This window comes from Euprymna scolopes, chromosome 33 (genome assembly GCF_053919585.1).
Source record: "Euprymna scolopes isolate OS-2025 chromosome 33, ASM5391958v1, whole genome shotgun sequence".
NCBI lineage: Eukaryota > Metazoa > Mollusca > Cephalopoda > Sepiida > Sepiolidae > Euprymna > Euprymna scolopes.
In genome coordinates this window covers 5,074,909-5,091,343 of record NC_136514.1, presented here as the reverse complement: position 1 = coordinate 5,091,343, position 16,435 = coordinate 5,074,909, and the positions used below count along the sequence as shown (strand labels likewise).

At 34.3% G+C, this 16,435-nt stretch overlaps 1 protein-coding gene and 1 long non-coding RNA gene across 2 annotated transcripts in view; one reads left to right on the top strand and one right to left on the bottom strand.

Moving 5' to 3' along the window:
* Positions 1-16,435, bottom strand: part of LOC145258114 (dual oxidase-like) — a 175,801-nt gene that overhangs the window by 18,154 nt on the left and 141,212 nt on the right. Inside the window, exons 24-30 of the mRNA XM_080115859.1 lie at positions 14,898-15,128; positions 12,583-12,673; positions 8,323-8,372; positions 6,334-6,615; positions 3,582-3,811; positions 1,456-1,620; positions 202-357 (exon numbers count right to left, since the gene is read on the bottom strand). Coding sequence (XP_079971985.1) covers positions 202-357; positions 1,456-1,620; positions 3,582-3,811; positions 6,334-6,615; positions 8,323-8,372; positions 12,583-12,673; positions 14,898-15,128 — 1,205 coding nt within the window. The remainder of the gene's footprint in view (positions 1-201; positions 358-1,455; positions 1,621-3,581; positions 3,812-6,333; positions 6,616-8,322; positions 8,373-12,582; positions 12,674-14,897; positions 15,129-16,435) is intronic.
* Positions 9,669-16,435, top strand: part of LOC145258115 (uncharacterized) — a 32,994-nt gene continuing 26,227 nt past the window's right edge. The window contains exon 1 of the long non-coding RNA XR_013864046.1: positions 9,669-9,778. This is a non-coding gene — a long non-coding RNA (uncharacterized LOC145258115). The remainder of the gene's footprint in view (positions 9,779-16,435) is intronic.

The following is a 16,435-nucleotide window of genomic DNA, read 5'->3' as shown; positions in this document are numbered from 1 at the left end:
AGAAGCTTTGTTCATGGAATCTACGTTTAGGTTTAGGCACAGATAAAGAATGGGGGGGGTAATTATTGATAGTGTTTTCAGCTAGACGAGTGTTTCTTGTGAAAGTTTGGTGAGGTGGGGGACCATAGACTGAAGCTCAGTCGAACACTTTCCATGAAAATAACGATACATAGTGTAAAATAAAAGGAGTTTTATACTTACCAACATGGCTGTCCGTAAATCGTAATGTTGGAAAAACTTTGTAATGAAGATGTTTATTGAAACGATTCCTTTTGTGTCGATTTCTTCAACTTCTCTGAGAATATCAATCAACCATTCGAAATGTCTGTGACTTCCGGTGACCCAAATGAAATGAACCTAAGGAAGGCATGAAAGAAAAAATAGCATATGCAAAATGTGAACGTGGGTTACTAATAGAAATATACATTAGCTACAAATACATATATACACGCACACACATATATATATATATATATATATATATATATATGTATATATATATATACACGTTGCTAAACAGGAAACATTTCAAACGGTTACAAAGGAGTTCAGTAAAAAATTATGATGTAAGCAAATCTGGTTAAATTATCAATTCTTGACTATTCTATACTTCTTTAAACTGATTCTGCTCGCTCAACTAACAATGTACTGGTTAAATTCGACACACTGCTGTCAACTAACAATGTACTGGTTAAATTCGACATACTGCTGTCAACTAACAATGTACTGGTTAAATTCGACACACTGCTGTCAACTAACAATGTACTCGTTAAATTCGACACACTGCTGTCAAAGCTTGCTACTCCAAATTCGATACAGACAAATGTCTATTGACCTTAGTTTTAAAAAGACTAAGATTAAAAGTAGGGGGAATTCAGGCTGGTTCGTTGGTTGTTTTTGTTTTACGGCATATCAACCCTTTTCAGGTTATTTAATGCCGAATCCAAAGATTTTGAAGAAAACATTTTTTTAATAGAATATATTTGTTTTTTTCATATCGGTTTCTATTTAACCCATAGTTAGGACCCTAACAGGTACTACCACTCCGGGTCAGAGTGGACCTAGGAGCAATGGTAATTAAAGGGTGGCTCCACACTCCCCAAAGCCCACAAGCTGGGGCCTCACCACTGGATATAGTTATAGGTCATATCCAGGATCCCCATTGAGGGACTTTTACCCTCTGCAGGGGGGGGGGGGCAGTCGACGTATTCTAGGTTCTTGTCAAAAAGCTACTGGAATAGGAATCTGTATTATAGTGAGGTATAAAAACAGCGAATTGATGAAGACCACTAGACCAACAAGTCAAACGAGTTGGAACAAAGGAAGCAGGGAATAGATCATTATAAAGAATATATGTCTTAATAATATTTTTAGAAAAGACTGAAAAATGAACCATGACAGAAAATGAATGTGTATAAAATTCAAAGAAACAGCATTTAATACGTCACGACTAACCTTCTGACATTTTAACTTATACGTGTTCTTCATTGCATTCATACGCACAAAATCTTTAAGGATAGCGGCATAAGGGGTTACACCAATCCCTGCTCCGACTAAAACTGAAACATCAAAGCGGTACCAATCTTGCTGGCCAGCTCCGTAAGGTCCATCCACATATAACTGAAAAAAAAAAAAAAAAAAAAAAATGGCCATTGTTATATGAAATCAATTCTGGTAAAAGGACATCAATTTTCTGACAGCAAAAAATGTTTATAAAACTGGCAATCTTACAGTATAGTAAACAACCGAGAAACTGGAAAAAAATAAATACAACAAAAAATTTTACCAACCACGTTCAAATTTAATTTTATTACCGGCCTGCATACTTTTAATGTTCTGAAACTGCTTCAATTATTTTTTTCTTTTTAATTTCCAAATTCAAATTTGTTCAAAGCTCTCCCTTTCAACGCATTAAAAACATAATGTGGAAATAAAAAAAGCCTGAAAACATTATCAGAATGTTAAAAGTATACAGGTTGGTAGAAAATGTAGTAAGAATGTGTCTAGTAGAAGTTATTTTACTAAAATAATTTTCCTCTTATGATATGAGCCATTTATTGAAAATCCATGGATTAAGGAAATAACTTTAATTTTTTTTGTATTCCTTGTTGAATAATGTTTTTAATTTACTAAATTCCAAATTTTCAGTTATATATATAAATATATAAACCCTGTGTCTTGCTTTATTGCAGGTCAATATTATTTTAATTTTAAACTTGCTATGAAACGCAGAGAAGTGAAATTTGTTACAATAGAAGAGCACAGCAAGGCGCTTTATTTCCTTGACTTTTGTGGCATTTGAACAAATATTTTGAAAATTATGCTAATTTTTCTATTTTCTGGTAATTTTAAGTGTGTACCACTTTATCGCAGGTTTCCCAAAATGCCTTAGAAAGGGTGATAGTGAAAAGGAACGTGTTGTTGAAGGCCTTGCAGAAGGTTTATCTCTCATAGATCTAGCCAAGGAGCTAGGAAGAGATCAAAGAAAATTGTCTTCATTCGTTGAAAATCCAAACATCAAACTAAGGAAGTCAGTTTCTGCTCGTGATGTTAGAAAAATTCGCCACCAACTTATCAAGCAGTGCTGTTATATTTGACAAGGCTGTATTGTACAGGTTCGCCAAAGTTTCTTATAATACCAAAATAGTTTTTCATATAAAATAAAACTGATTTATCTCACTTGTTTCATTTAAATTCCACCATTTTAAATTAGAAAATGGGGGATCGGGAATAGTTTTGTAGTTTTTAAAAAATAGTTCTAGAAAATCTAATTTTTCGGAATTTTTGGGACTTTTACTAATTTCGACATGACGCATAAGTATACGATAGTGTTTTTGGTAAATTTTCAGATTAGGTCCACCTCCACAATTTTCTTTTAAATGACGACTTTTAGATGTTTTCGGCCATGCTGAATACGAAAATCGCCTCGAAATTTGGCAGAAATAATTAGTTATCGAGATATAAAAAGTTGTATTATGCATTGTATTCTTTGGCGGCCATCTTTGTTACGTGCGTAGATTTGTTTATAGCGCACGCTGCGTGTAAAAACGAGGGCCGCCAAAGAATACAATGCATAATACAACTTTTTATATCTCGATAACTACTTATTTCTGCAAAATTGCAATGCGATTTCCGTATTCAGCATAGTAGAAAACTCATATAAGTCGTCATTTAAAAGAAAATTGTGGAGGTGGACCTAATCTAAAAAAATTACCGCGTTTTTACGTAAAATGCATTAAAAAAATTCTTATTTTAGATATCCACTTATAATGCACAAGCATCTCAAATTCTCAGTAAATCAAATAGATTGCTACCAAATTGTTTGGTTTTCATTCACTTTCTTTATAAATTCAAAAACGATTTTTAAGTATAGAAAGGCCAGCAAATTTATCCGTATTTTACTGATTTTAAAATAATTTGACGATTATTTGTTTTGTTGATCAAATTTTTTTGTTCTAATTAATCAAGTATGAGTTGCTCCCCTTTATTTTTCGTCTCGGTCGTTATCAAACAAGACAAGTTATCAGTAATTTTTCGATTGGAAAAATCGAAATAAAACAATACAAAATTGATGAAATTACTTTTGGATAAGCTTGATCTTTCAGATTTTCTGGGTCAAATATTTCTCGGACTTTTGAAGTCCATGGTCCAAGGGCCCGGATATGGACCGAGAGAGTGTCTTCGCTGGGAGTAGACGTCAAAGTGAATGGATGAAATTCATTTTTTCCCAACGAATCACAAGCAATCCTGACCCACTGCCCGGATTTGTATTCGAAATTTGTTGGTCGCTTGAATTCAAGAAAAGTAACATCTAAGAAAAAATATAAAAATAATAAAAATATTATTGTGTTCGTAATAGCAAGGATGGTGTAAAAATTCAAATAAAAATATAAAAATAATAAAAATATTATTGTGTTCGTAATAGCAAAGACGATGTAGATATTCAAATAAAAATCCGACTTCTGTGAAATTTTAACAATAGTTCATCATGAGTCGTATCTTCTGCTTGTTGCAAACTGCAAACCCACATGACTTATTTTTCGCCATTCTTTCCGATCCAGGGCAAGTTGGTTGACGGATGCCCAACTGTTGAAACATTTCCAATCAAAAACATGTTGGTTAATTAATTAATAACTTTTGATAGTTAATTATGAATGAAATAAAAAATATACCTTGTTTGTTTCGTTTAAAATTCATATTGGAAGTTATATTGATGGTTGACAAAAAGATAAATTAATTAACACATAACATGTTTTAGTTTTCACACAGACACAAAGAAGACCATCTAATTTATTTACATGATCAGAATGAAGAGAGCCAGTACACATAAACACTAGGTTATATAAAAACAAAGAGGAGTAACTCTAAATTACTCAAAAGCTTATATCATTAAAAAATAACACATCATCACAAACGCAGACAAAGGGAGGCAACTCCTCACGTGGTCCAAGGGGCATAGCTGTTGCAGTTTTCATTATTAAAACCCGACTAACATTAATAAATTTCCAATAAAACATTTTCTCTCCACCTTCTCCTTGGCTTTCCTCTTTTGTCTTCTAACATACCCTGAAAGCATAACTTTGACAGGCCAGTGGTTCTACATTTGGATTCAGGCACAGATATAGAGTGGGGAAAATTATTGACAGTAGTTTCAGCCAGGCGGGTGTTTCTCGTGAAAGATTGGCGAGGGGGGACGAGGAATTGGAGCTCAGACGAGCACCTGCCATGGAAATAACGATAAAACAAAGATAGGCTCGCAACGTCTCTCCTGTGGGAGAGAGGTTGCAGGGAAGAGAAAAGGGCATCCCCCACTAAGCCACTAAGTCTATTTGTCAAGGCAGGATAGGCTGTTTTTAGCAGCTCCTGTGCAGATGTGGCAGCAGTACTCCATCCTTGGACATACTTGACTTTTATACAGATAGAGAATTGCATCAGTAGTGAGATATCTTCTGGAGCGGTAGAAGGATCCCACCATTTTCCCAGCGTCCCTGGCAACAGACTTTGTGGTTTAGTGGGGGATGCTTTTTTCTCTTCCCTGCAACCTCTCTCCCACAGGAGAGACGTTGCAAGCCTGTCTTTGTTTTATTGCTATTTCCATGGCAGGTGCAGTATTGAGCTCCAATCCCTCGTCCCCCCTCGCCAATCTTTCACGAGAAACACCCGTCTGGCTGAAACTACTGTCAATAATTTTCCCCACTCTATCTGTGCCTAAATTCAAACGTAGATTCCATGAGCAAAGCTTCTTTCTTAGAACTGCATGCCAGTGGAACTCTCTGCCGCTTGCCTGTTTCCCACCTGACTACAATACTATCTCATTGATTACTGTACACGCAATAACCCTTATCCCTAAGTGGCCTTCGGGCCTTGATAAGTGGTGACCCCCATGTAAAAAGACAAAAAACAAAAACAAAAGGTATTTGATTTCTTTAAAAATATGTTATAAGGGAGATAACTCTTAGCAGACTGACTATTGATTCAACACATTCTTGGTGTTTTAGCGAGGAGTTTTGCAAACTTCAGGACACCATGAAGCCTCTAAGCAGGGCAAAGATTTTTCATGGAGCACTAACAAGATAATTGTTAAAATAAATACGAACAACATTAATTTCAAATTTTAACATACTTGTTCATTAGTTGTTCCTGTTTGTGATTTTACTATATTTTCATGTTTACAACCATTTTTTGTTTTTGATTAACAAAAAATTGTTGCATTTTTTTGTTAATTTATTTTTTATTTACTTTTTCATGAATTATCTTGAAACTATTTACGCCTGTAGTTAAGTACCGTATTTCTTTCTGGTAAAAAAAATCATTAATTAAATGTAGGCGGCATTTAATTTTTTCCATATAAAGCATTTGGTCCTCTTTAAGAAAGGATTTTTGGAGCCCCTTAGCTTCACTCATGGAGCCCCAGGGCTCCATGGAGTCCACTTTGGGAAACCCTGTTTTAGCATATAAATAGTGACAGAATACAATGGCATTTTTTAAATTTATTTATCTGTCGATGCCCATTTAGGAAATCTCAATATTTTTTTTACCGATTGTATATGTCTTTTGCTTTAATGAATATGTTAAAAAATTCATCTTTTTATTTTAATGGAAATTCCTCCAGACAAGGCATGAAGCCGCTTGATATAAGGATCTAAAAAAAAAAAAATAATACTTCAAGGTAAAAACTTGCCAACGATAAGTGTTAGATGGAATAAACTCTGACCTAGAAAACAGCAATTCTTCCTTCTTTGTCAGAAACATCGTTCTTGGAATGCGAGGACTAAAGGACAAAATAAGGGAAGCAAAAGTTTTACGACCAAAATTAATTTTCCAAATACTCACCAGAAGGCAGTTTCTCAGCCCGTACCACACTAATCTCAGTCCGTTTCCGGCTTAAACTGATCATCTTATCAATGACAAAAGCAATAACAGGTAGCGTAAAATAGCACCAAAACATTGGTTTCTGTACAATCACCGTCGAACCATGCAACACGGCAAGAATGTACAATGGAATGATGAGTTTGTGGGTCAACCAGAATGCTTTAAAGATGTATCGGCGACTCATCTGAGTGGCGAAGATGTAAATGATGATTATTAAGATCGTTAAGAGAACTCCCGTCATTCCTGAAAGAGAAAAGGTTTGAGATTTTAGGTGTTGCTCCTGGGTTTGGATATTTTTGCCGCTAATAACAGGTTTGAAAAGTGCCAAGAACAGCACTAACACACGTGTATATTAATATACATATACTTGAATTGGCAAATAAAAAAGATGGATAAAAACATGAATATTATAAATGGGTCACCAGTTAGGAAGAGCAGACTGAACAGGAATTTGGGAATGAATGCAAAAAAAAACAAAAAAAACATGAACCTTGAGTAGTAAAAAATATCATGGCTTTATGAGCAATACAAAACCTGGAACGTAAACAATATGTAATGAAACGAAATATGGCAGTGAATTATTATGAATAATCTGTTTCAATATTTAAAAAATAAAATTAAAGTATTTATAAAAATATTTCTCTCACAACCTTTTTTATACGCATTCGAGAAGCAACAGCCATTATTTCATACTATTCTGAGAATTGTTAAAATTGTTTTCTGGGATAATGAAAGTGCTTGCTTCGTTTCAGTTTCCTTCTTCATAATACCTTAACTCTGTTTCCAGTAAGACGCCATTTTGTAAAAAAACAAACAAAAAACAAAACAAAACAAAACTTGATTATAGTATAATGTTGCTTCAGATAGTATACTTTGGCGATAGTAACGTCTTTGAAAAGTGACAAGAACAACACTAACAATTAATATACATTTAGTTAAATTAACAAATGAATAAAAACATGGATGTTATAAATGGGTCACCAGTTAGTAAGGGCAATTAATAATGGAAATTTGGGGAATAAAAGTGAGAAAACGTGAATCAATATACAAAATATATTTGTGTCAACAATTTTATAGAAAAAAATATGAAAGACTAAAGTTTGTTGTGAAGTTTTACAGTTCTTGGATAAGAAGTCAACAAAAGTGTAGAAAGTTTGTTTCAAAGTTATGTTATGTGTGTGTTTGTGTCTGTGTATGTGTGTATGTATATGTGTGCGTGTGTGTATGTATATATATGCGTGAGTGCGTATAATATTTGTGCATGCATGTGTTTGTGTGTGTGTTTGTGTGTGTATATGTGTATGTATATGTGTGCGTGTGTGTATGTATATATATGCGTGAGTGTGTATAATATTTGTGCATGCATGTGTGTTTGTGTGCATATGTGTGTGTATATATGTGTGAGTGTAAGTGTGTGTGTGAATTTACCTTCTGAGTGGTGGAGTTCACTGAATATATAGCAGAAAACTTAAAGGAGTTTTATCATGGGGTATATACTGTGATTTGCGATAAAAAGTGGGTTCTTTTACAACAACCAGTGATGCTTAGCTCAATAGTTAGACACCGACGAAGCTCCACGATACTTCCTGAAGCCAGAGCTGCACCAAAAGAAGGTCATGCTGACTGTTTGGTGGTCTATGACAGGTCTCATCCATTAGTTTTTTTGAATGCAGGCGAAATCATTATGGCAGAGAAATACTCTCAACAAATGGACGAAATGCATCAGAAACATGAAACAGATTAAATTTTTTTAATATGGAATACGTTTGGATTGAGGAAGGATTGTGAATTCTATTAGCGATTAATTTTTTTGAGAGGGGGGGTGTCATCCTATAAAATGAACACTTTGATGATTCCTGGTAACCGTTTAACTATAAAATAATTTTGTAAAAGAAACCCAAAATTTCCAACTCAAATAGATTTTAAAAGTTAATTTTCTTAAATTCTCACCTGTAAGATTACCAAAAAGCCACCAATGAAATTTAGGCATAAAATCAGACCTGGAATTTAAAAAAAAAATATTATTGCCTGTCAAAGAAAAAAAAAAAAATATATATATATATGGGATATATATATGACAGTACTGTATGTGAATGACAATATATATATATGAGATATATAAAAGTTTGGAAAATATATGTGGCAATTAAGCTACACAAAATTTTCCACATTTCATTCTCGTCAGGCTATTGTTTGTTTAAATAATATAAAGGGTGGAACGATAAAATTATCGCCCTAAAAAAAGACAACATGATTCCATTTCCGTTTGATAAAAACCGGTTTTCTTTTTTGTTGCAGATCATCTACTATTTGGCCAATTGTGTACACATTATAAGAGCGATCGGAGCTTCTATCATGCCTCAGAGTGACACAATGTTCAACGAGCGAGATTGGAGATGCGCCTCTACCAATCAAAGTTATGACGACAGGACCATTGCCAGCAAAATGCATCGCTGGATTATCATGAATAACAGGAACGTGCCCAGGGTGATGAAAACAAAATCTTTGGTCACAGTTATGGTCTTTGGTGTGGTTTCAAGTGAGGGCCACATTGTGCCATCTTACATCTTCGAAAACAGCTTTAAAGTCAACACCAAAGTGTACCTGGATGTGCTAGAGAGTGTGGTGATCCCCTGGGGCAATCAGGTGGCCGCTGGCAGATCCTGGGTGTGGCAGGACTCAGTGCCAACCCACAAGTCCAAAAAGACCCAGGGTTGGCTTTAGAAGGAGTACTAGGACTTCATACTCTTCTTTCACTGGCCCCCTCCTGACTTGAACCCACTGAACTACTTCATTTGGTTATACATCATTAACATGACCTCCCACAACACCAAACCCAGCCTGATCGCTGCCATTTGCCGAGTATTCACCGAGCTCCTGCCAGCACTTGCGGAAAGGACATGCTCCCAGTTCCGGACCTGTATTGAGGCGGTGATTGAGGTTGAAGGCAGTTACATTGAATAAATATCAGCTCTACGATAATCACACTTCCTGAATTGATTTTTCCATAAAAATTTTAAAATAAAACTATTGTGTTGTTTTCTTTAGGGCAACAATTTTATCGTTCGGTCCCGTATTTAATTCTTTGATATTTTGATTTTTCTTTTCTATTAATGTTAACGCAATATTTACTGAAATAAAAAAGGCAATAGTGTAAAATAAAATATAGTTAAAAAAGAATCTTTAAAAAATATTAATTGCAAAATTAAATCCACCAGAATTCATTTCAATTTCTTAAATGTTTTTCCCTTTTGCTAGCATACAGATCTTTACTCATTTTTGTTTAATTGCAGTCGCTAAGTAAGCAGAATGTCCTCTTTAAGCTTCAAGTTATCGATGGGATGGAAAACAAAGACTATCTTCCCCATGATGTGGAGATGCCGCTGTATATGCCAGTTGTAGATCGGTAAGTTTATCTTTTACTTGTTTCTCTTTTTATTAAATGTGTTTGTGTGTGTATGCATATATATATATATATATATATATATATATATATATATATATATATATATATAATAGGCAATTGTCATCACGTTTTCCACTTCATATTTGATACTTGAAATGTAAACAGCTTATAAAAATTATTATAATCCTTTGTTTAAATAATATATTTACTTTCCTGATATCGGCCTTACTAGCATTTGACCTCTTTTTAGCTTGTAACCTTGATTTGCTGTGATAATCTTTGATTTTCTTCACTTTGGCATTAATCATGCATTTAAATAGTATTTATACATGTTTGATATAACCTTTGCAATCATTTCTCCAAATAAATTCCCTCTTTTTAGCATATAAAATTGATTTGCTGCAGAATATTTAGATATTTTCACTTCTATTTTGATCTTATATTTTTTATGTTCCTATTTGATGTCTAATTCCATTAATTATGATGAGACTTGATTCAAATAAAAAAATCTGTTGATCGTTTCAAAAATGATTGTACACTCATGAATTGTTGATTTCTTTTTGCCTACTATATATATATATATATATATATATATATATATATATATATATATATATATATATATATATATAGTGACGTGCAGATGCTCAAGTGAAAAAAACGGCAAACATATAGTAATGGTAAGGCACAGGTCTATAATACATTCCTCTGAAAAGGGCACTTTTAAAACAGGAGTAAGGGGGCAGATGCTTGGGCACACCTAATACCTTTCTCTGCATATCCCTGTACATACATTATATATATATATGTAAAATAGTGCTTGTTGATGGTCGCGCAGTGATTTTTTTTTTAAATTTGAAATAACGCACATCACAGGAGATTTTTGATAAAATGAAAAAGTCGTAATCATGCCCATCATATGACCTGACAAATATGGCCGGAAATCTGTGGAAACAACTTCTACATCTGCTGTGTCTCTTCTATCATTGATCAGGTATCTGTTAGTCCAGTTGAGGCTGCTATTTTGGAAGATTGATGCGTGACTATTTGTCAAATGGTCAAATGGTCAGTACAGGGTGTGTGAAAACTATCATTCATGACCATTTGTATATGCATAAGATATCTGCCAGAAAAAGAAATTTATTAACGGTTGTTTTATCACCAAATCGTGGACACATAGTTTTCCAAGGCAGCGACAATATGGGTGCATCCCTGCGTTTCTGTCTCGAGTCAATTACCCTTTTCCCATTTCACAACTACAACCAACTGCTATGTCTGCAGCTCATCCCATGGCACACTATCGTCCGACCATTTTTTTTGTTCAAAGTTTGGATTGCATCTTATTTTAAAATTTCCTCTCGCACTGACATGTTCTTCCAAGTCAATGTCGCCGTCATGTGGTTGCAAATCTCTTCCCTTTTCTATCTTTTCTCTTCCTTTGCTGTGACGTCAACTCACACTACGGCTTGGTCATTTGCATATTTGAACTGCTGCTGCATACACGTTTGTGGCTTCGTTACAAGAGTGGATGACAGATTAAAATGGCTTCGTTACAAGAGTGGATGACAGATTAAAATGGCTTCGTTACAAGAGTGGATGACAGATTAAAATGGCTTCGTTACAAGAGTGGATGACAGATTAAAATGGCTTCGTTACAAGAGTGGATGACAGATTAAAATGTGGGGAAACTCATGGAATTTGTAGTCTGTTCATGCAAGATCGAACTGGTATAACCGCATATTTATTGATCCAAGTGATTTCTTGTTTTAGAAGGCGTTTGCACTAAATGGTGTAATTTAATTAGAAGAAAATCTAGGTTAACACATAAATATTTAAAACATTTTCATCAAAATATGTTTAGTTACAGAAACAGTTTTTATAAATAAAAATGTTTATAGAAATAATTAATGCTGAAAGTAAAATTTTTTAAAAACTTAACTATAATAAATTGAAATAAATAGATGGAAAAGAAATCGAATAAATGTCAACGAGGTGTTTGTTTTATAACATGCTGATTAGTTGCAGCAGTCAACTTCCTTTCTGGCTTGTCCAATCAGAGGCTAACTCTCAGGCCATCTGATCACGTGGCCAAGTTTATAAAAGGGCAAAACCAATGGCAATTCTCTCTCTTTCTTCCCGGATCTTGGACTGACAATGGACTAATCCCCAACTTCTCTCCTGGGGCGCCACAGTACTCACCTGGGCCTTTGGGTCCCAGAGTCAACTAAGACGAGAAGACAAAGAATCCATCATAGCTACCACCAAACGATAAATTCAACCACACATGAATTCTCCTCCTTCCAAGGGACTATCTAATATATTTTTGTTTCCGTCTATACATGGACGCACGCTTTTACTACTAACTTCAACACGCATTCACAAACTCAACAGGTCTGTCTAATTTTTCACCTGTTATGCATCTTTACACATAAACTCTTCCCAATAGTAACAGTCTCCTGTCAACGTGACTTTTTTGAATTATAAAATAAAATAGACAATTTGAAACCGTAAACAGACAGTTATGTTTTTTATTTTTGAAAATTTTTTGGAGAGGGAATGGTTTTAATGATTTTTAACTGATAAAGAGCGACTATAAAGGCAGGTAATTCGTTTCTCATTAATTAATGTTTGCGATGATCATGTTCTTTGTGACACTGGACGTACAGACAAGTAAATTAATATTTAGATTGATGATAATAATAATAATAATAAAAATAATAATGATAATAATAATAATAAATAAATAAACAAATAAGTCTATAGAAGATAAGGAAGTAGAAATTTAATATTTAGTTGATTTTTACCGGAAATGAATGCTTTTGAAGATACAGAAGAATTTGGTTGGCTGCATGGCAACGTGGTAAAAATTGAAACCGTATCCGACGACGTGAAAAGCTGTGGGGAAAACAAAACAAGCATAAAAAACGAATTCAAGATTGGAAGCACAAGGACCACAATTATTTAATTATATGGCATATTTACAGGTTCAAGCTACTTCCTGTTTTAAAACTCGTCCGTAGTAAATGGTGTTACTTAATCGGAAACCATCGACGAAAAATATCCGGAAACTCATTATTTTCATCGAACCATGATTATTTGCAGAAAATTTCTTTTAAACATCTTTATTTATAGGATTTTTTTTAAATACAAAAACTAAATACGGTTATTTACAGAACGTATTCACAGAAATATTTAATACTTAAAGTAAAATATTTTTCTAAAATAAAATTAAAATTAAATTAAAATAAATGAAAAAGAAAATTACTAAATGTTTACTTAACATGAATTTTTCACATCTAAAAAATTTAATAAATTAAACAGAATAACATTAAAATCTTCAACTGTCGAAATAGGAACGTAATATAGCTGCGTCTTCAGAGTAAGCAACACCGTTTACTGCGGACGAATATCAAAACCGGAAATCGCTTGGATTGGTAAATTTACGAGATTATCAATTATTTAAAAAAAAAAAATCACCATTGTTTAAATCCCCACCCCCTCTTCTTTTTAATAGTAATGAGTGACCCCATACCAATTAATAGATGTAATTGATAAGATTGTGTCCGAGATGGGCATATTTTCCGATGACTACGCAAATAGTAGACATGAGAGCAAAAACCTTAGCGAATGACCTCCAGTCTGTAGCGGAATTGGTTCGTAAATGGATGGTAACATTTAATGCTACTAAGATTGAACTACTTCTTTTCAAAATTATAATTTCCCAATTACCGATTGCCATGGCTAATAACACCCTACCTTTCAAACTCTTCATCTTAACATTCACAGGCAACATAAAATGGAACAAATACATTGACGACATTGCAAAGGCTGCTGCTAAGAAGGTGGATTCTCTCTATCTTGCTGACTGGTGCATCTACCCCCCCCCCTTCTTAGCCTCTCCCTATAAGTCAAAGTCCATAAAAGAGTCTCCAATTTAATAGGTCCCACACTATCAACCAAACTCCAACCCCTGTCACATCACCATGATGCTCATCCTTGTGCGTGTTTTACAAGTCCTTTAATGGAATGTGTTCTGACGAACTCATTGCCCTTGTGACCCCTCGTTGTACATACACCTGACAAACCAGTTTAGCAGCAAAATCCCACCTTTTCACCGTAGGGGTCTATAGATGACGGAAAGCATCTAATAGTTTCTTCGCTCAGACTGCTAGACTTTGGAATTCCCTCCCTGATTCCTGCTTTCCTAACTGTACTAAGCTACAAAAGTTTAAATGTGATGTGAACAGATATATCACCCATATCCTCACATAGTCCCCAAGTTGCCAAGGTCGCTGGAAAGATGGTGGGATCCTTCTACCGCTCCAGAAGATATCTCACTACTGATGCAATTCTCTATCTATATAAAAGCCAAGTACGTCCAAGGATGGAATACTGCTGCCATATCTGGGCAGGAGCTGCTAAAAACAGCCTATCCTGCCTTGACAGAGTACAAAATAGACCTCGTGGCTTAGTGGGGATACCCTTTTCTCTTCCCTGCAACCTCTCTCCACAGAAGAGACGTTGCAAGCCTATCTTTGTTTTATCATTATTTCCATAGCAGGTGCTCGTCTGAACTCCAATCTCTGGTCCCCCCTCGCCAATCTTTTACAAAAAAACACCCGTCTAGCTGAATCCACTGTCAAACACTTTTCCCAATCTTTATCTATGCCTAAATCAAAACGTGGATTCCATGAACAAAGCTTCTTTCTTAGAACTGCACACCTGTGGAACTCTGTTCCATCTGCCTGTTTCCCTCCTGACTACAACTTGGATGTCTTCAAGTCCAACGTAAACAAATTCCTGATGAACCGCCCCCTTAAGTAGACACTTTAAATCTCCACACTAACGTACTGTACTTACAATAACCCTTATCCCTGAGTGGCTTCTGGGTCTTGACAAGTGGTGACCACCTTGTAAAAAAAAAAAATAATAAAATAGAATAAAAAAAATAGATATGGTCTCAAATAGTAGCCCATTTCCATCCAAATGGCAATATGCCTTGTTTTTTGGGGGTAAAAAAAGTTAAAAAAATTTTTTTTTTTTTAATGACTGATTCGTTAGGCAGCCAAAGCATGAAAATATTCAAAACAAAAAATACAAAAAAAGTCGATTTACGAACCAGTAAAAACAAGAGCTGTCCAAGCGACAATTTTATGAAACGCGACATGCGAATCAAAGGGGATGTAGAGGTTGAGGAACGTCCCCCTTAAAAACGTGATTAAATTGCGACACATCGTTATTAGCAGAAGCGAGAACGTGAAAGACATTCCAGCTGCAGCACCGCGAGTGACACTCAGGCCATAACTCATTATCTGACGAAGGCCACTCTTTTCGCGCTCAACAGAGTAATCTGAAAAAAATAAATAAATAAAATAAATAAAAATAATATTTAATACGTAATCATTACGCGTTTACTAGTTATGCCCGACAAATTAAGGTCGGTACTTAGTTATTTATTTTTCTTAAATGTTAATTCTTTGTAATAGAGTGATGAGTTATGTAAATGAAAGATATATTATTTCTTTACGCGAGTAAAAGACGTATTTAATAAATTCCTGTTTCAGTCACGTTGAGTAAAAGAACACACACTCGAATCGAATTGTTTTGTTCTCTTCACAACCGATGAAAAGACGTTTACTCATCATATAAGCAACAGTCCAAAAATCAAAAGAAAAAAGTCGGTCTCCTTTTATTCTGTCAATTTTTTTGACTCCCAATAACATCTAAATCGCCCTCACATGGTTTTAAGTTTCCTTACAGCGGGCACATGCTACCCATGGCCAGTTATTTCTCTATCTTTCTGCATTGTTTCCCACAATAAATTAAATATTGATTCACAAAAAAACAAAAACAAAAAAAAAAAACAATCAGTGATCCGGTTTAACAATTTATGTACGACAAATTAAGGCACGACAAATTAAAAAAATTTTTTTTTTTTATAAACCATCAGTACTTTTTTTTTCAAACTTAGTGGGAATATTAAAAAAATACTAGTCAAACATAAAAAGAAAAAGCAATATTTGTTTTTATTTTTTTAAATCATAATTTTATTTTATAGTGTTTTTTTTTAAATAGAAAATGTTTACCAATAAATAAATAAATAACAAAGAAAAATGAATATATTAACAATTTTTTAATTCCCACAAATCTCGGCCTGAAAAAAATAAACACATAAAAATCTTTTACAAAGCAAAAAATCAACAACGAAAAGCAGCAAACCAATCAGATGCTTCTTGTTTGAATGACGTGCTTAGATATTATGCAAATAAAAAATCAGCAAGAGCCGTTTGTCGTGCTTCAATATCACGCAACATTATATATATATAGATAGAGAGAGAGAGAGAGAAATTTACATGGTTGTGACACTGGACTATCTAATGTTTCGGACAAATGGTCGGTCAAGACCTCAATTCCTCGTCAGGCAACTTAATAAAGTTTATCTTCAATTGAAGAAGTCCGGTTCTTAAATGAAAGATGAGATAATTATTTGTTTAAAAATAAAACATGTTAAGATTTAGAGGGGGGGGGGTTATGTGACATTTAAAACTCCAGACATTGAAAGCGAAGGCAGAAAAAGAAGGTGAAAGAAAGGAAGAGAAGAAAAAAAGAGGGAAGAACAAGATCCAGTGTAATCGAGATTGTCAGTGTAAGTGGAAA